Raw genomic sequence first — 18,476 nt, 5'->3', positions numbered from 1 at the left:
GCTCTCATTAAGACAACCCCATCCTACAAGCTCAGCACCCATCCGCAACCTTGATCTTGACTCGCCCACAAACACGAACAGACAAGGGCTGAAGCAAGGATCCCCTCTGCCCCCTCCCCTCTCCTGCCCTCCCCTTCTCCTCAATTCGTCCTTCTGGTTGCACTACGGAAAGACATATTGCCTCAAGAGCGAACGGCTTGCTCGCTTGGCAAACAGAAAGGGAAGTCGAATAAGCCCCAGGCTCAAGCTTAAAGCTGCAGAGCTTCCACCCAGGCTGAAGGGAGTCGGGCGGGAGTGGCACAAACAACAGTGGCTTTAGAAAATGTGATTGTGCATACCAGCCAACATATACACCTGCAACTATTCATATTTGTACACATAAACACAATACAATGCACAGAGCACACGGATGGATCGGTGGTATTAATAGGCCCTACGGCATACATGGCATCGCGTTGTGTTGCAGCATGTATGGATCGGTGATTATCCCGACTCCTGTGTATGTGCAACTGTGCCATGTAGCTAGCATATGTGCACATAGACGCACATGACTACGCACATCCATCTATAGACAAGAATCTATAGTTGTCGTTTAGTTAGTTAGAAGTTGTACATGCAACTGTCGCCTTGTAGCCTCTTTCACCCATCCCATCCGCCCAAGCCAAGACCAAGACCGTATGGCCCAAGCACACTTGTCAACTTTGTGTTGCCTGGCTGACCTTGTCCCGAGCGTGTCCCGACTTGCTTTCCTGGATTGCCTTGTCCCGGCTTCGGCTGTTGAATGGGCTTTCGTCGATAAGCTCATGACAGGATTCCATGTTTATGCCAGGGATGGAGAAATGATGGGGCAGCAGCAGGATGGACGAGTGGTTCCTTTGCTTTTTTTTTCGGCAGACTTTTGACACTTGCCCTGAGCATTTTACTCTGCAAGGAGGGCGGCTAGACTAGGCTTGCGGCTGTGGGATCGCCTGATCGTCTCTTTTACGTGGGCTAGGCCGCTGTTAGTGCTGTGACAGCTTTGCTTTGGGTAGGGCCGTGGCCACAGTCACAGTCACAGTCACATTCACAACCCGCAGACTTGCCGACGACAAATAAAACCGGCTCCAAGTAGCACTGGTAAACAAATCGACACTTGCTTATCTCTTTCAGCAGAACTCCTCGCTTACGGGTTCCAGACTGGCCAGCTATGTTTGTTTCTCTGCAGGTTTCAGGGGGGTTTGGTACCTTTCTTTCGTCTGGTACCTGTGCTAGGAAATGAGCAATAGTAGAGCAACTATCTACGTATAACTAGCCATTGTTATTTACTTCTTGATTGGGCTCTCGCTTTGCTGGTTACACTACTTCTCGGAATTGTCTTGCTTCGAAATCGAGCTGATCAGGGCCACGCTATAAACGTTTTCCTGGCTTGCTATAACTAAGCATTTGGAAGAAGTAGGAATGGAAGGAAGGATTAAGCACTCTAGCCTTGCCCTTGCATTATTGAGACAGAGAAATGGGCGAAAGAAGCGTGTGGGAAATGACAATGCAAGGAACTTCTAGTCAGCAGGATGAGAAAAACGCCAGTTGCAAGGGTATCAGACAGCGGGTATATTGGACACATTCGACCGTAACCCTGGTGACACCAAAAGCACGTGACTGTAAAAACCATGTCCCGGCAAAACACCGGGTCAGTACGAATTTTCTAGAATGTCTGTTCTGCACATCATCGCGGCAAGCGACCTGCCAGCAATTGGACATGAGGCCGGGGCCGGGTCATGCAGCCGGCACAACGCATAACAACGAGGTGAGCGTTTTTCAACTCCTTCTCCAAGCCTTTAGTCTCCATCCCATCACCGCTCTTTTTTGGCGTCTTGGGAAACCAGCCAAAGAACTGTGCACGCTGCCCATTGCAAAACTTCCAGGCCGCCCCACTAGGGAAGAGAAAAAAAAACTGGACCGCCGAGGCCAGGCGCACACAAGTAGCCGCTACCTCGTCGCACCATGGCAGCCGGCAGCAAAGCTGCGTACCGGGTACTTGGTCGCACCACGGCCACAGCCACGGAGCCTTCCCTTCTAGGCCAGAGCACGGCAAGAAAAATTGTGCCGCGGCGGGCCTCAAATAAAATCTTTGAATTTCCACCATCGCGACCAACTTGCGCCTTGAACCTCTCCTACAGCCAATTTTGCAGCACGACGCCACAAGCAAAGGTGAGTGAATCCGGTTATATCAGCATGTGCTTCTATCGTTTTTGGTTTTTATCGCGCGTCTTCTTGTATATAAAAGACCACTGCCGCCCGTTGATTCGCCTGAGAGTTCTGGCCAATGACCGGCTAGTCTTGGTTTAATTCTTTTTTATCAACTAGTTATTTATCTTTTCTTGAACATCTTCTCCGCTTCCAACTCCCCCTTCTCCGTTTCATTTTCCCATTATTTCTACTCTGCGTCTGACTTGTCATCCTGACGTTTCTGTTGTCTTCTCAAGCTTCCGACTTCACATTCACAAACTGCAACAATGAGCGCCGACGAACTGTCCCACCCCACCATCCAGGGTGAGTCTTGCTTCCCTTCCTGTGCCAGTCCGAAGTAGAGATGTTGTATTGAGCTTGGCCATTGGTGTTTGCAATTGGCGCCAGGGTGATAGCCAATGGCCGTCGTCGACGTCATAACCGCACACTCCCCTAGGCCTGCCGTCTCTATGACCCCCCTCTCCATCGCTGCCCCCATGCTAACTAACGTCACCGTCCAGATGGCTGGTTCCGCGAAATCTCCGACATGTGGCCCGGTGAGGCCAACATCTTCCGCGTGAAGAAGATCCTCCACAAGGAGAAGTCTCAGTACCAGGACGTCATGTTCTTCGAGTCCACTGACCACGGCAAGATGCTCGTCCTCGACAACGTTCTGCAGTGCTGCGAGCGTGACGAGTTCTCCTACCAGGAGATGATCTGCAACCTGGCCATGAACTCCCACCCCAACCCCAAGAAGGTTCTGGTCATTGGTGGTGGTGATGGTGGTGTTCTGCGTGAGGTCGTCAAGCACGAGTGCGTTGAGGAGGCCATCCTGTGCGACATTGACGAGGCTGTCATTCGCCTGTCCAAGGAGTTCCTCCCCGACATGGCTGTCGGTCTGGACCACCCCAAGTCCCGTGTCCACGTTGGTGACGGCTTCAAGTTCCTCGACGAGTTCAAGAACACGTTCGATGTCATCATCACTGACTCCTCCGACCCTGAGGGCCCTGCTGAGTCTCTGTTCCAGAAACCCTACTTCCAGCTTCTGCACGATGCTCTGCGTGAGGGCGGTGTCATCACCACTCAGGGTGAGTAGCTCCCTCCGTTTTGTACACCCTCATTATTATGCACTAGCTAACCAACTGCTTCTCTCTCTAGCCGAGTCTCTGTGGCTGCACCTGCCTTTGATCACCCAGCTGAAGAAGGACTGCAAGTCCATCTTCCCCGTCGCCGAGTACGCCTTCACCACCATTCCCTCGTACCCCTCCGGCCAGATCGGCTTCATGGTCTGCTCCAAGGACCCCAACGCCAACCTCAAGACCCCCCTGCGCAAGTGGTCGGCCGAAGATGAGGACAAGTTCTGCCGCTACTACAGCGCTGAGGTGCACGAGGCTGCTTTCACTCTGCCTAAGTTCGCCCAGAAGGCTTTGGAGTAAGAGACGAACAAAGAAATCGCGGTGCGGATGACTCGAAAAATAGAAGGATACCTAACCAAAAACAAGTTTTGGGAATAACCATTACCCATTATAAATATTCAAGCGGGGCCTGGCATGATAGAAAATTCCGAGAAGCGGACTGTCCAGCCGCAATATAATTGAATGACGTCAAATTACATTTCTCTTTGTTCTTCTAACTAGTGAAATGTCAAGTCTTTAATCTGTAACTCTACTTACGCTAGAACAGCATCTTTGATGCTTCCTTGGGAATACCTATCTTCTACGAAATGACTACCTTGGCTCCCTCTGCCACATTAGCATAGACATCAAATCTCCGTTGTGTACTAACAGGAATTCCGCTTCTCGCATCACCCAAGGCCCCAGGCGTCAACTGGGCCGTGACAATGGTCTCCTCAGCCTCAGCTTCCGTCATCACCGTCGCCATAGGATCCGCCACCAAGCTATGACCCCAGGCATGGTATCCTGCATTCAAGTCGCGGGCCGGACTGCACAGCACCGTATACATTTGGTTATCGACTGCGCGCGCCTGCGCCAGCAGCCGCCAGTGCATCGGGCCAGTGGTCATGTTGAACGCGCCTGGAACAATAAACGCAAAGCAGTCGTTCCGCGCCGCAATAGCCGCTAGCGCCGGGAACCGGATGTCGTAGCAAATAGCGATGCTGACACGGCCATACGGCGGGAAGTCAACCACCGTCGCTGCCGAGCCACCCGTAAGCACCTCGCTCTCGCGGAACGTGATCTTGCCGGGAATGTCGATATCGAACAAATGCACCTTGCGGTGCGACGCCAACAACGTGCCGGTCGGGTCAAAGACCAAGCACGTGTTGTACAGCTTGTCACTAGCCTCGTCGCGCTCGGGGATTGAGCCGCCGACCAAGAAAACACCAGCATCACGCGCCATGGCAGACAGCGCAGCAAACGACGGCGCGCTGGCAGCTGGCGGCGGCGAGGGCGTCAGCACCTCGGCGTACTGGGGAAAGAAGGACGTGCCATACGGCGAATTGAAGCACTCGGGTAGCACAACGATGCCGGCGCCAGTGGCGGCAGCCTCGAGCACCTTTTCGCGGGCATGGGCCAGGTTGGCGGCCTTGTCAGCGCCAGAGGCAAGCTGCACGCAGGCAATAGTGACGGGCTTGCGGAGGACGGACATCTTGCGTATGTGGGCGAGAAACGAAGGAGCAAACTTGCGTAGGGTTGTTGTTGGGCGGAGAAGAGAGCTTGTGAACAGTGATAGTTTGCAGGAGGCAAGCCGCATTATAAGGCGTCTACCGTTTCAAATAGTTATTCCAGAGACAATAAACGAATGGATGTCGTTCTGTTACTTACTTGTACTTGCATTCTACATGTGTTTTGGGATTTCGAAGGGCGTGGTGATGCGGGGTGGACCCATATTTAAGGCGACATTTTAGCTCAAGGTCGGAGCTTCTCTCACGCTGTGGAGCAACTTCACCCAACTATCTAGTTAACTATCACAAGAGGCGCCAATAGCTTCTAGAATATAAAATAGTAGTTATTATTGACGACAGTCGGTCATATTACAGACACAAGATCAGGTCCACATGTCAAGCTACCAGGCTGCTCAATGACCACTCCAAGACAAGACGGAGCGTGGGTATAAAAAAGAAAAGAGTAACTAGTAGCATACAAAAACAAACATGAGGTCTGGCGTCAACCATCTAGAAACTAGTGGGTAAGAATTCGCACCGTCTGAAGCAAGATGCCAAAGAACAAGCCTCGTGACACCTCCTCCATCTGTAGACAATCAAACAAGCGGCCCATGGCGTCGCTAGTTGCATTTTGTCCCATCACACCCTTTAGCGCACCAGGGACACCACTTTGAATGAGCAGGCGTCTTGCTTTAATACGCAACTTTTCCTTCTCTTCATCCCTCATTGGCTCAACTGCAGCGGCTGCCTCTTCGGCTGTCGGTATCGCGTTTTCACGCAGTTTCATAATGTGAGCTGCAATACCAGCATCGGACGAATTGTTGTCGAGTACCGAAGATTGCATCATCTCTTGAATTGCAATCAAAGATGGGTTGTTTGGGCGTAGAAGAAATGACTTTGCCGCCGCCAGCAGAGTCCGGCGGAAATTCCAAGCCGAAGAAAGTGTATAGAGTTCATTGAAAACCGCAAACATGAGCTCAACTGCAACACGGGTGTCAGCCTGGCTCAAGGGAGCATGTGTTAAGGCTTTCTTAGAACCAGACTTAGTATTCTTAGTAGGCAAGATAGGTACCGATGACGTCTTATTGTGGGCCTTGACAGTATTGGATGAAGTCAGGTTCCGCCCCAAGGGTGAAGATACTAATAGGTTAGCTGATGCAGTTGGTGAAAGGAGAGATTCAACTCGGTCGCCTTTGTTGAGTCCAAGATGAGTCTCTTCAGCATCTTCAGTCATCTGATCTGGAGGCGGCGGCAGTCTCAAGTTTTCAAGGCTAGAAGCAGAGGGTGACCGTGGTGATCTCAAAGCTGCAAGACTGCTAGCCCTGCTATGATCACGGCTTCCTCCCGCACGCCCACTGCTCGAAATCTTCTCCCAGCGATCAAAATGAGACCGGCGAGCAGCTTCATTTTCATCCGGAATAGGTGGGGGAGACATGGCCATGGACTGATGACTAGGCCTACGCTCCATGGGTGCAACCTTGCCGGGCTGCACGGAGATAATTGAGGAGCGCGTGCTCTCAAGACTGGCACGAGCAAGAGAGAGCCCAGGTGAGGGAAATTCGGGGCGCCCAGGGGTACCAGTGGGTGACAGGTTCAGGCTCATGCGTGACTTGTTTTCTGTAACGGGCGGTGGAGAAAAAGCCGGTGAGGAGATAGGATCGTGCAATGTAGGCTCTGGGCTTGGAGTAGCTACCTGTGTTTGACGTTTGCCAAGGTTTCCAATAGATCCAAACAAACCCCCAACAACGGCTTTACTGCCCTGTAAGGCACCCTTTGGAGCATCGGCAACTGCGTCCAGCATGCCACCCATGGCGTTCCAGCCAAACAACGACTTTTCAGGCACCTTGGGCATACCTTGGTCCTTATCGAGGAATCGTTTCATGCCTTCACTCTCTGCTAAAGGCTGATACCAACAAGCATCTTTAAGATACTGTTCTAGTTCTGTTCGTAGGGTCGAGCGAGTATGGCCCTTCCAGGATGGAAGAAGAGTGTGTTGTTCCACAAAAGAAGACGCTCCCGAGACAGTTGCAATGCGTCGTAGAATTTCATGCAGCGACTCAAAATCGCTGTATCTCCGGACAACCATCCAGCCAGGGTAATGAGAAGAGGCAGGCTCAACTTGTATCAAGTATTCCCAGTTGGGTTTTCCCAGAATTTTCCAGGTGCTGTCGGTGTCATCATCATGAACAGTAATACTGGCATTGTGTAATGTGAGAGGCTCCTTTCTATTGGCATCCTCTTCGCTTGTATCGTTCGCCGCAGGTACCATTTGGTCAAAGTTTACGAAGGTCCGCTGTTCGCTTCCAGACACTGGGGCCACTGAGTCATTGGTACTTCTCGCATCATTGGATAGCTCGGGAGAGGCGGGAGTAGTAGGCGTTCTCACAATTTCACCAGGAGTAGAGTCAGTATCCACCAATGAGTAAGCCTTGTTATCAGAGCCTTGATCAACGTCAATAGAACTAGGAGCTAGGCTAGATTCCGATTCATTTTTAGGCGTTGAAGGTAGTTCAAAGCTTTGGGGGTGTGTAGCCTGTTGATCTGCAATCATCTGGTTTATGCGACGCATTTCCTCCAGAGCCTCTTCCATTTCCTCATCAGCCCTGCTGAGCTTTTTCTTGTGAGTGAATGTCTGTCGATGGTCTTTGTCCAAGCTTACTCTAGCGCTTGTTGTTTCAGATGAGCTATCAGCATCGGCATTGGCGGAGACCGTTCGTCTATTAGCATCAGGCTTGGCTTGCATGCCAACATCAATAGCCTGACTAAAGTCTGGTTCGCCTGCCTCCAAAAGAGACACGATCCAACCATTGATCCATTCCGGCTGTGAGCATGAAAGTAGTGTCTTTTCGAGAATCACGCCAGAAAGTATCTCACGTAGGAAGATGCGGGCTGGATCACATTCGAATATAGGTTTGTCGAGATACGTCAAGAGATCTTCGGAGATTGTTTTCAGTTTTGCTGTTTGCTGTTTTTGGTTTAAAAGATTTGCCAGATTGCTATCGGGGTTCTCTGCCAAGTACCCATAAATGACGTCAACAGCCGAGACTTTGGAATCGGATGGGATTTCAGCAAAGGCAGCAGATAGCTCAGAGAGAAAGACGATGATCATAGAGACCGAATTGGTAACAAAGTCAAGAAATACATCGGCGGGACGTTTACGAGACAGGTGATTCGATATAGAGATGATGTAGTTGGTCAAAGCACGGCGACAAGCCAGAGAAAAAGAACGATCACTCGGTACGACAGGACTATACCACGATTTAATGTACTCGCGGATAGCAGCGTCAATAAGGCCGTTCAAGGCTTCGCGGGTTTGAGGGGGGAAATCATCAAGGGTGCTGATTATGTTTGTTTCGTCGAGCTCCGAGTCCTTTTGGAGAGCCGCAGATGTGTGACTAGAGCCTAGCAATCGTTGGAGCAGTTCAGCACCAACTTCAGACCTGGCTGTTCGAGACTGCTGGGGAGAACGAGTTTCAAAAGACGCATAGATGGCCACGCCACCAACAGCACCAATAAGAATTAGACCAACACGGCCGAGGATGATGTATGTGGCAGCAGCAATGCCAACGCCTACAGCTGAGAGGGTGGCGGGGGAGGCAGTGGCCAGAAAGTTCGTGATCTTTTCAATGAGCTCTGCTTTTGCGGCAGCAGCGGCAGCGGCAGGGTCATCTGTAGACTTAGTGACTGTTGTTATTCTTGGTGTTGGACAAGAAACAAGTGGCGTCTTTTCATTTGAATCATCTGAGGGTTGTAATGAGGTCGTTTCAGGAGTTTTTGCTTTGTTGACTGACGGCTTCTCGATGGTGGTGGCGGGGTCTCCCTCCTCTATTTTTGTTGCGGTCGGTTCGCTCGTAGCCGATAAATGCCGCCCTGGGGCTTCGTGCTCGGAGTTGGACATTATGGCGGGTGTGTGTATGTTGGTGGTAGACGGATTATGAGATCAAGGAAGACTTCTTGCAGGCAAGATTCACATGTTAAGCTTCCATAGACAGGCAGAGTCGACAGAATACAAGTGACGAAGATGGTAGACCGAAAAGACCGAGGGTCGAGGAGTCAAAAGTCGGCCTTCGTGTAAAGAGTAAAGAGTTCAAGTGCTAAGTGGGCACAATTGCGATGGTTTCGGGCCTAATTTTTGGTTATTTTATCTGTCGATGTTTCGAACGGCGTATATGATAGAGAAGATTGTATCTGTTGATCTCGTTGATTGGAGAGCAAGAGAATGGGAGTGGGAGAGAAACACTGAGATATAGAAGAAACGATGGCAGGAGAGCCCTACGCACCATAGTAGCAATAGTACAATTATAATTAGCAGCGGATCCATATAGCGTGGGGAGCAGGGGAAGCTGCATACAAACACCACAGATTAGAATACAGAGAACAACCCCGTTAGCTGGCCAGTTATTAGGGAAGAAGGAGCTCCTGGATAGAAGAGGGCTTAGCTGCAGGGGTTGTTTCAAGTCGAGACGAGAGCTCAGGGAAGGGCTGGCAGGAGGCCGTTAGCGGGAGCCTAGCGACGAAGTTGGAGAGAGGAGAAAGACAACAGGAAAGCCGCCTAAGTCCAGATGGCCGTAAAGAGAAGAGGGGGAAACCAAAATCGGCCGACCACAAGGGAAAAATAAGAGGCTTTGCTGAGCAAAAGAAATCTGGCAAAAAGCTTCATGTGGGAGGAGCTCGGGTCTGGGGATAAGCCAAGGTGGGCCGGGCAGGCACCCAGCAAGACAAGCGCTACAAATAGTGATTGTACCTATGTATGTACAGCTATTTAAATGTGCAGAAATAGACAATTCAGGGCGGTGAAGCTTCAAAGAGCGTTACTTGAGCAGAGATGTGTAGACATCGAGCTTGAAACTACATAATTAACATCGCAAGTAGAAATGGGACAAAGGGGGGGGGAAACCACAAGCAAATGGGCACGTTAACTATGGAGTCCGGCCCCCCTTTTTTGCCCAGCTTTAGAGATGAATAATGTCATGATCCCTTCTCAACTTCTTATCAACGCTCAATCCCGGTGGCACGTGACTTGGCGTAACGCCAGCTCCCCACACAAAAAGGCTACACGCGAAGCGCGCTCCAACGCCTTGTCATGTTTGCTCAGCATCCCCCTGCTCGCTACTCAGCCCAAGTAACCAGCTAGTGCCAACTACTGTCCTTGTACGCCAATTTTAAGCTCGTCTACTTGTTCCAATAGCTGCTGGTCTTGATTACAGGAACCAAGCCATGTTCCCATCTTTGCTTACTGCAACGACTAGAAACATCCGCCATTCTGTCCAGACTCTTCCGTCACGGCACATCTTCTCCTCTTCGGCCGCTATTCTTCGTCCCCACAGACATCTAGCTCGATACTTTTCTACCGGTAAAAACATGGGCAAGTGGGAGAACAAGAAGCGATCTGCCAATCGCGCCAATGATTCAGGCGACGAGGGTGGCTCTCGCTCCCAAAAGAAGACCAAGTCTGAGGCTTCCGGCTCAAATGATGCCGAAGAGTCGTGGCAGGTATGTCAATTACCAAGCCATTGTTGACTTTGAAATCCGGCTTCTAGCTACATACAGGCTCTATAGTCCCTCTATTGTTATTAACAATTCTTGTGTAGCTTTCAGGAAAACGCAAGGTCACTCTATCGGAGTTCAAGGGATCTACCTATGTCAACATCCGTGAATACTATGAAAAGGACGGCGAGGAACTGCCTGGCAAGAAGGCAAGTCGGCACCAATTGCATCTGTTAGCTATAACACATATAGCCACTATTGATCAATAGCTAACATTTCACCAGGGCATCTCCCTCAATCTGGAGCAGTACCGCACTCTCATCGCCACCATCCCCAAGATTAACGATGTCCTGCTTCAAAAAGGCATAACCCTGCCCCTCTTAAAGCCCGCTGCTGATGCCGATGCGCCGACCAAGAAAACGCGGGAGGCCGAGGCCGTCGCCAGCGACAAAGAGGAGTAGATATTTCTTCATACTGCGCCATTATGTTTAAATATAACCTGTCAATTTGGACTACATGCTGCAATTACACTAAGTCAATTAACTACAGATTATGTCCAAGCCAAGAACATACGCACTCGGTTGACGAAATCGTTGGCAGCACAAACTTGAATGGTTTAAACCGTAACTCCTCTCTCTCAAATATTAACGAGTCATATAACCACCGTTTGCAAAAATAGTCTGTCCTGTAATCCATTGGCCTTCAGTCACCAAAAACTTGACAATAGGTGCAATGTCTGTTACTTCGGTAAGACGGTCTTCCATCGCTTGGCTCTTGTGAAATGCGACAGCCTCAGTAGATTCCTGGGGATAGAAAAAGGCTACGTCCTGTTAGTTGTCATGATGGGAAGGCGCTCGACGATTGTTGTTATGCGAGTGGCTTACGTGTATCCATTGGTCCTGGGGCGATTGCATTGACGCTAATACGACGGGCTTGAAGCTCCTTTGCTGCTCCACGAGTGAAGTGCTCCACGGAAGCTTTGGACCCTGCGTACGAAGTATACAGTCCGGTAAAGGCACCGAGTAAGGAAGTAACAATGGTGATGATCTTGCCACCTCGAGCCACATGCTTAGAGGCTTCCTTGAGGATAAAGAAAGCCGCCTTCGAGTTGATTCTAAGTCTCGTGCCAAGTTAGTCCCGTCCACGACAACTCGACTCAATAGAACGACGAAAACTCACGCAAACATATCATCGTACTCCTGCTCAGTAATCTCCATAATACTCTTTTTGAGAATCTTGCCGACCGTGTTGACCACTATATCGAGCTTCTTAAAATCACGCAGCACATCTTCGAATAACTTCTCAACCGCTCCCGCACTTCGTAGGTCGCCTGTATAAAATTTCACCTTGGCTGACGGGTTAGCCAACACAAGTTCCTTGGTCAAGTCATCGGCTGATTCCTTGGACAAGGCAGAGTTGTAGTGCAAAGCAAGAGATGGCCCGAGGGGCGACAGAGTGCGAGCGATCTCAGCACCGAGGTTTTTCGCTGCCCCGGTGATGAGGACGACTTTATTAGCGAGAGACATGACTTTTGGTGAAATTGTGCGCAAGTATATATCTACCTGGGTGATGATTAACAGGTTCCTAAAAAATGAGAATAGGAAAGGGCGGGGAATTCTATATTTTATTTGACAGCCCGAGAACAAGTCCATATGTTTGACTATAGTTAACTATCCATTTGTACTCCTTTGTATACATACATACACTCAACCTGACAGTCTCCTGGATTTATCGGCAGTGCTGACTAGAGATATCAAGAGCTAAACCAGACATGGCTGAAGCATGAGCCTACAACATAGTAAGCAATGGTTCTTTGCGGAAAGTATGACAGCGTACCTGTACAACTGACAACAGATATTGATAGAGGAAGTTGTCTTGATATTGCTGTCAAGTGTGTAAGTATGTACATTTTGCTCGTGTCAAACCTTACGAGCACCAATTTGAAATAACTAGTTGACTAAACAAATACATACTTCACAAGCACAGTGTGCTTACAAGTACAGATGAAAGCATCAATAGACTATCGAACCGCTCTCATGTTCTAGACTTGGGCTAATAATATGTGATGCTTGCACAAGCATTTCAAAAGTATTTCTTGTACCACATGGCCACTATCAAGCTGCAGTGGATATACTTGTAAATAATTGGCTGGCCAACTACAACTACTGACCATTCTATAACCAACTCAGCACTACCAGTCTCCATATGGCCTTGCCTGGTCTTCTCATAACTATAGATCGTTGTTGAGGTCTGGTCGTGCGCGTGGCTCACACATATACATGCGTGCTTGTGTATTGTATGTTTGGATGCATAGGATCAAAGCCTCCCACGAAATGGTAGAATCACGTCGTGGTGAACTTTGAGGGCGTTATAATCTTTGGCACAGTAACCTGAAAACCCAAATGTACGTCTAAGGCTAATGAGCCTCACACTATGGCCAGAATGTAACCCTACACAATCATCCAGTGACGATTTCTTCATACTCATCCATCGTATCAAAAAAGCCGGAAAGAAAAAAGGGTCAATCAGACTAGCCAGCACATAAAAACTCACAATTAGCCATCCCAATGTAAACATCACCTAATCTGCTTCTCAGATTTGATTTCCAGTACAAGCCATTCCATATCTCATCGTCTTAATTAAGTAACCAACCCCACTACAGATGTACTCTTGTGTGATTTCGTTGGGGAGTTGTTGGTGAACAGTTCGGGCCAATTTCGGTAAAACCGCATTCAGTTACACGCCTTCATTAACGAGCCGAGGTCCCCGCGATGGGCTGCGTATATCAAAAGAACAGCAACGCTGGTCCATAGCTTTCCACGAAATTTCCTAGAAACTCCTCGTTTCTTTGGCAATTAGCAATTGGCGGTAGACTATCAGACTAGAGCACTATACCACCGTGCAACAGTTCGGAATCTTTAAACAGCTTGATCTTTACATACACTCCATCATCACCCAATATCCCAGGCTGTTCGCAATGACTGTCACCGAAAAGGCCCCCCCGCGCCTACAAAAGACACAGGCCGTCAATGGGATAGCCCTCGTGATCAAGGCGGCCCGCCTGCTGCTACCGGTAATGGTTGCTGGTGTTGGCTACGCTGGTTGGTCCATTGAATGGGTGCCTATGATTCGCCACTTCTTCCTGGGTCCAGGCAAATGGTCACGCATGATGCTTCTGGGCTTCGGGTTAGCGAACTGGAAGAATATGCCATTTATGTGGACGGTGAGTAAATTGAACATCCATAAGCTTACCCATGATACACCGGTGTACTTTGCATCATGTGCGACAACAACACCAGTTACGTGTTTTCGTTGCTAACACAGTAGCTAGTACCGCGTTTGGAAAGCCATTATCATGCACTCGTGGGTCCGCTCCGTGCCTCCATGTACACCGCGCATGTTGTATGCTCCCATGATATCACCTTCCCGTACGCCACTGTTGGAGATTGACTACAATCTCCACAAATCCAACTCTACCTATTTCTCAGATCTCGATGTCAGCCGTAGTCACTTGGTGTCGTATATCGCTAGAGAGGGCATGGTAGCACTGGCCAACAACGCTCAGAATAAGATTGTTATCAATGCGACCACAGGTGCCCCAGCTACAGGCACGTTCGGAATCATGCTTGGTGCTGCACACTGTAGCTGGCACCGCGAGATTCCACCCGGCCAGAAGTACGAAGTGTGGACACGCATTCTCAGCTGGGACCGCAAATGGCTTTACATCCTGACGCACTTCGTGCCTGCTGGCCTGGGCCGGCCGTCTGAGTACCTTGACCCCAAGAGCGGCAAGGTTACAAGCAAAAAGGGCCCGGCTGTGGGTTGGGAAAAGAGAATTTATGCGACGGCATTGAGCAAGTATGTGTTCAAGCTAGACCGGCTCACTATCCATCCGGCGCTGCTGTTGAATGCTTCGAGTCTTCTTCCTGTGCGGCCTGGAGGCTGGAACAAAGAAGACCTGGTCGAGGTGCCAAGCGCGGAGCTCATTGAGGCGGAACCGGAAAACGTCAATGGCACTGATGGTCAGCCGGGCTGGGAATGGGTAGAGTGGCGCAGACAGCAAGGCATGAAGTATGCAAGTGGGTTCTTGAAGCTGGACGAGTTGTCGACGTTCTTTGAAGGCGGCCAGGGCGCTGCCATTGGTGTGTTTGGGCCGTGCTAAGCAGGGGGAACCGGTGAGAAGAAACAAGGGAGTGGTTAAATACGACTTGACTTGACATGGGACAGGAATATTCCTTTTACTGTCTCGCCTTGAGATTAACCTAAAGACTAGTGATATGTGAGCTGAGATGAGAGCGTGTCGTTGCATAATATTGTGGAATGAGTGTCCAAAAAGGGGAAGATGACACTTGGGTTCCGGGTCACTTATATCTAGGGTTATTCTGACATTGTCCTTCCTGTCGACGAAAATTGGTTGTCACCAGGACTATGTCGAAAAAAAAATGATTAACCGCAAGGCAAAACACAACATGATGAACGATTGCACAAAAAGTTATTTAGGTGACCGATCTTTTCAAATCGAAAAAAAAAGATGTTTTCTTGTTTGCATTAAGATTAGAGCGAAAACTAGCGCTGAACCGGTTAACTAACACGTTCTACCTGTGACCCCGAATTCAAAACGCCGGCAAGCATGAGATCGGTTGGATGCAGTGAAGTCGACCTAACTATCTTGGAAAAAGAAACAAGCAACTTTGAGGTGGCTGTCTCCATCTCCAAAGTAAATGGGGCCCTACAACGCCGCGCCGCTCACATCCCAAAACTCAACCAAATATCAAGTTAAACACCAAAACCCCGCCCATAATGAAAAAAAAGTCCATCCCAAAAATAAAGACATCCACTCGCAGTGAGGGATGAGAAGATATGGGGATCCAGGGCGCATTTACAGAGCCAGGACAACGGCGGCGGCCAGAGCCAAACCAGCAGCACCGACGCGCTCGGCACCAGAGTCAACGATGGCACCGGTGGTGGCGGCAGGGGAGCTGCCAGAGGTGCCAACGCTGCCGCCAGTGCCAGCGGCACTGCCAGTAGGGACGACAGCACCGCCGCCGGCAACGGTGGTAGAGCTGGAGGCCTCGACCTCGGTGGAAGAGGCGGCAGCAGCAGTGGTGGAAGCGGCCTCGGACGAGGCGGCGGCGGTGGTGGAAGCAGCAGCACTAGTGGCAGCAGAGGAGCCGGCGGCAGTCGAGCCGCTGGAGCCGCCCTCGGAAGAGACGGCGGAGCAGATCTTGCTGATCAGGCCGGGGAGCTCTATAATAGAAGGGAGAGATGTTAGCGGTAGGTAGATATGGCAGGAGGCCATGGCATGCGACAGGACGTACGGAGAACAACGTTGGACTCGCAAGCACCCTTGAGCAGACACTCGGTAGCGACAGGAGTGATCTCGTCCAGCTTGGAGCAAGAGCAAGAGTAGTCACCCTCGCCGCAGCTAGCAGCGGTCTCGGCGCTCTTGATGCAGGACAGAGCACACGAAGGGATCTGGGAGATCAGGTCGGCGGAGCCGGCAGCGCTGGCCACGGAGGCAACAGCAGCAACAAGAGCCATAGAGAACTTCATTTTGAAAGATTGAAAGGTTGATTATTAAAAGAAGATAAAAGTAGAGGCAAAAAGTGAACAGTGAAAGAGAAGGGACAGAAGTAGGCTGTGTTGGGTGAAGAGAAGACAAAAAGGTTTCCATCTGGGTGGAGGATTCCCCTTCTACTTATACAATTCCCAGGCTGGCCTGTCGACCCACTACCGATGGCCAACACCAGCACTTGTGGGATGGGGCCTCGAGCCGGGTTTAGGCCTGCCGCGTTCGGCCCATGAGTCTCCCATTTCCGTGAGCTCCTTAGAAACCAGAAGCTGGAACGCCACGGGCAGTTGCGGCCATGCCTCGTTGAGTCAAGCAGGCCCGCAACCAATGGCTTGCTTTCCACGAGCTAGAGAAGTCCAGCTCGATAGATGTCACGTATCTGCCAGCGTTTCCCGCTGTGCTGTTTCTGGTGTGGCTCTACACTCGCTTGATCCGGCAACGGTGACCGCCGCACCACCAGCCGGCAGCCCACAAGTCTGGGGTAACGTGGGGTGGGAATGATGCTGATCAGCATGGAATGTACTAGGCTAGGCGAAAACGTATGGCAGCTTACCTCTACTGCCCCCTTCAGTCTGTGTCTCGCCGGCTTTCCCTATTTCGCTGCTAGTGGAGAGGGCGATGTCCAACCGTGTTGAAAAGAAAACACCAATAGTTCCTGTGGCGGGAAGTGGCCTGGCTGGATACTTGGAGGTTTGCCGTCACAACTCTAAATTGTCAAACACGGCGATAGGCCCTGTGCTCGGACCAATCAGGGTGGTGAGAGAAGGATCAATTGTCTATGTCGGAGCTTTTGTCTGTTTTGAGTAGAAAGGAATTTCGTTTTGGGGGAGTTATGCAGGGGACAGGCTGAGGAGGCCGCTTGTAAAATGCTGCGGTCACAGGGTGCAGGTTAGTTAGTGGCTGTGAAGACATGAAATGGCCTTATTTCAGACCGCTGTAATTAGTGTGACTAGCGGTGGCAGATGCTGTAGCTATAGAGTGGGGCGCTGCAAAGGCAGTGGACACTCTGGTGTCATCAGTGGTGGATGCAGCATTTTGTGCACGCTAATTGTGCATCAGGCGTAGAGACATCAACAGAATTCTTTGGTTCTTCTGTCTGTCTGTGCATGTGGTGCCAACTTACTATGTTAAATGCAACTTAAAGTGCACACTGCGTCAGACTTTGGCGTCGCGCCGTCTCTGGAGCCGCTAGCCAGCGTCGCAGGCAGCTTGGGGCTTGGGCTTCCCACACTCGTATCTCAAAATCTCAAAGCACCGGCTGTGGGCGAATTGGCAACTTTTCTCCAGAAATTGGGGTTTTTTGTTCGCCTTTCTCCTGATTTTTTAAATCCTTTTTCTCTGCGCATCTCAAGTTGGAGACAGTAATCATGCATCGACCTTAACCATATCAATATTTGGCTCACACGCTCTTTTCCTCGGCTTCACAAGTTTAACCATTGATGGCTATCACCAGATACTCACTCGCATGCACCCGGGAAAATCTTCTCCCCGAATCTGTCAGAAGTTTTCTTACCTCTTTTATGCGTTTGCCCCCCTTTTTCTCGCTATCCCGCCTCTTCATTAGACGCCAAGAACGTGAAGATCAGGTAACACAAAAACAACTACGCCAAATTTGATGATGCCTGGCCATCTTAGCCACAGACCTGCAGTCAAGTTGACTGCGCACAAGCAAATTTTCTTTTATATCCGCTTGTCAACTGCTCTTGCATTCTGTAATGGCTACAGTAAATCCCGCTATTAACAGAAAGCTCCGACAGACTTCACATCCACACCTCGCTCTGGCATGCTGTAGGGGGAGAGGCAAAACAGCACCTGAACAAAGCTCCGAGTAATCCCCTTGTCAAAGCTTTTTTTCCCTGACACCAGCAAGTAAGCTCAGCTTCTTATGTTGGCGTCGAATTTTTAGGGTCTTTCGACTAACTTGAGAGCAAAGAGAAGCTGAAAAGACAGACAGCCCATACAAATGCCTTCATACACACTAGAACTTTCAAGCTTACGACAGTAAGAAGACCACTTTTATATTTGTACTGCTAGTGGTAGGCTTCAACCATCTGAGCGCTGAAAACTCGAGGCTGTCGTGGGCCGATACGTGAACTTGTGTGCATGCACACACATACCTGACACTAAGAAAATCCAGCCATGCATTTCTTCAGGTCATGTAAGCCCTGCCCCGCAAAACCTCTGTGAAAATATACCGCAACAGTGCTCACGCCACTTCACTACGCTTCCACTTCCACGCATCAAACCACACATAGTGTTCTCTAGAAAAATCCGCGTTTCTCGCCATCACATGGCAAAAGTTGGAGTTTCGTCTTCTATGCTTCTTTGGCTTTTGCCTCCTAGAAAGTAAGATTCGTATTTGCCTGATGTCTTGTTAGTTATGAGCCTTGGTGGCAAAAGAAAATCTTCAAGTAGTGAATGCCTAGTTACAAGCCTAGTCACAAAATGTGGTGAAACTGAAACCCTAATGCTTCTCTCTAAACCTCTGCAACCCAATTGATTTTTCTCTTTCCTATCCAACATCGCCAACTCCATGAAGCAAAAAGGAAATAGGCCTGATGCCACGGGCCAAATTTCTTTCCTGTCGCT

General features: G+C 49.9%; 7 protein-coding genes across 7 annotated transcripts; 3 read left to right on the top strand and 4 right to left on the bottom strand.

Moving 5' to 3' along the window:
- Positions 1–2,492: 2,492 nt before the first annotated feature.
- On the top strand, positions 2,493–3,641 carry BROUX77_005089 (uncharacterized protein; the record flags this gene model as incomplete). The annotated part of the gene is made up of 3 exons (XM_073749924.1): positions 2,493–2,529; positions 2,727–3,293; positions 3,364–3,641. 3 exons carry the CDS (start codon positions 2,493–2,495, stop codon positions 3,639–3,641), a joined length of 882 nt encoding a protein of 293 aa, XP_073605546.1.
- A 280-nt stretch (positions 3,642–3,921) lies between these two features.
- Positions 3,922–4,917, bottom strand: BROUX77_005088 (uncharacterized protein; the record flags this gene model as incomplete). The annotated part of the gene is made up of 1 exon (XM_073749923.1): positions 3,922–4,917. The coding sequence occupies one exon, from the start codon at positions 4,915–4,917 to the stop codon at positions 3,922–3,924; it is 996 nt and encodes a 331-aa protein (XP_073605545.1).
- Positions 4,918–5,345: 428 nt separating this feature from the next.
- BROUX77_005087 (uncharacterized protein) lies at positions 5,346–8,726 on the bottom strand (the record flags this gene model as incomplete). The annotated part of the gene is made up of 1 exon (XM_073749921.1): positions 5,346–8,726. The coding sequence occupies one exon, from the start codon at positions 8,724–8,726 to the stop codon at positions 5,346–5,348; it is 3,381 nt and encodes a 1,126-aa protein (XP_073605544.1).
- A 1,319-nt stretch (positions 8,727–10,045) lies between these two features.
- BROUX77_005086 (uncharacterized protein) lies at positions 10,046–10,776 on the top strand (the record flags this gene model as incomplete). The annotated part of the gene is made up of 3 exons (XM_073749920.1): positions 10,046–10,321; positions 10,420–10,524; positions 10,600–10,776. The coding sequence occupies 3 exons, from the start codon at positions 10,046–10,048 to the stop codon at positions 10,774–10,776; spliced, it is 558 nt and encodes a 185-aa protein (XP_073605543.1).
- A 183-nt stretch (positions 10,777–10,959) lies between these two features.
- BROUX77_005085 (uncharacterized protein) lies at positions 10,960–11,841 on the bottom strand (the record flags this gene model as incomplete). Its single annotated transcript, XM_073749919.1, has 3 exons — positions 10,960–11,135; positions 11,200–11,429; positions 11,495–11,841. The coding sequence occupies 3 exons, from the start codon at positions 11,839–11,841 to the stop codon at positions 10,960–10,962; spliced, it is 753 nt and encodes a 250-aa protein (XP_073605542.1).
- Positions 11,842–13,292: 1,451 nt separating this feature from the next.
- BROUX77_005084 (uncharacterized protein) lies at positions 13,293–14,477 on the top strand (the record flags this gene model as incomplete). The annotated part of the gene is made up of 2 exons (XM_073749918.1): positions 13,293–13,538; positions 13,647–14,477. 2 exons carry the CDS (start codon positions 13,293–13,295, stop codon positions 14,475–14,477), a joined length of 1,077 nt encoding a protein of 358 aa, XP_073605541.1.
- Positions 14,478–15,194: 717 nt separating this feature from the next.
- BROUX77_005083 (uncharacterized protein) lies at positions 15,195–15,868 on the bottom strand (the record flags this gene model as incomplete). The annotated part of the gene is made up of 2 exons (XM_073749917.1): positions 15,195–15,562; positions 15,634–15,868. The coding sequence occupies 2 exons, from the start codon at positions 15,866–15,868 to the stop codon at positions 15,195–15,197; spliced, it is 603 nt and encodes a 200-aa protein (XP_073605540.1).
- Positions 15,869–18,476: the final 2,608 nt, after the last annotated feature.

This window comes from Berkeleyomyces rouxiae (assembly GCF_048999995.1).
Source record: "Berkeleyomyces rouxiae strain 22BRR77 chromosome Unknown BrBRR77_ptg000004l, whole genome shotgun sequence".
In the NCBI taxonomy this organism is placed as follows: domain Eukaryota; kingdom Fungi; phylum Ascomycota; class Sordariomycetes; order Microascales; family Ceratocystidaceae; genus Berkeleyomyces; species Berkeleyomyces rouxiae.
Note: the sequence above shows the minus strand (reverse complement) of the source record. Positions and strands in the feature narration are given on the sequence as shown.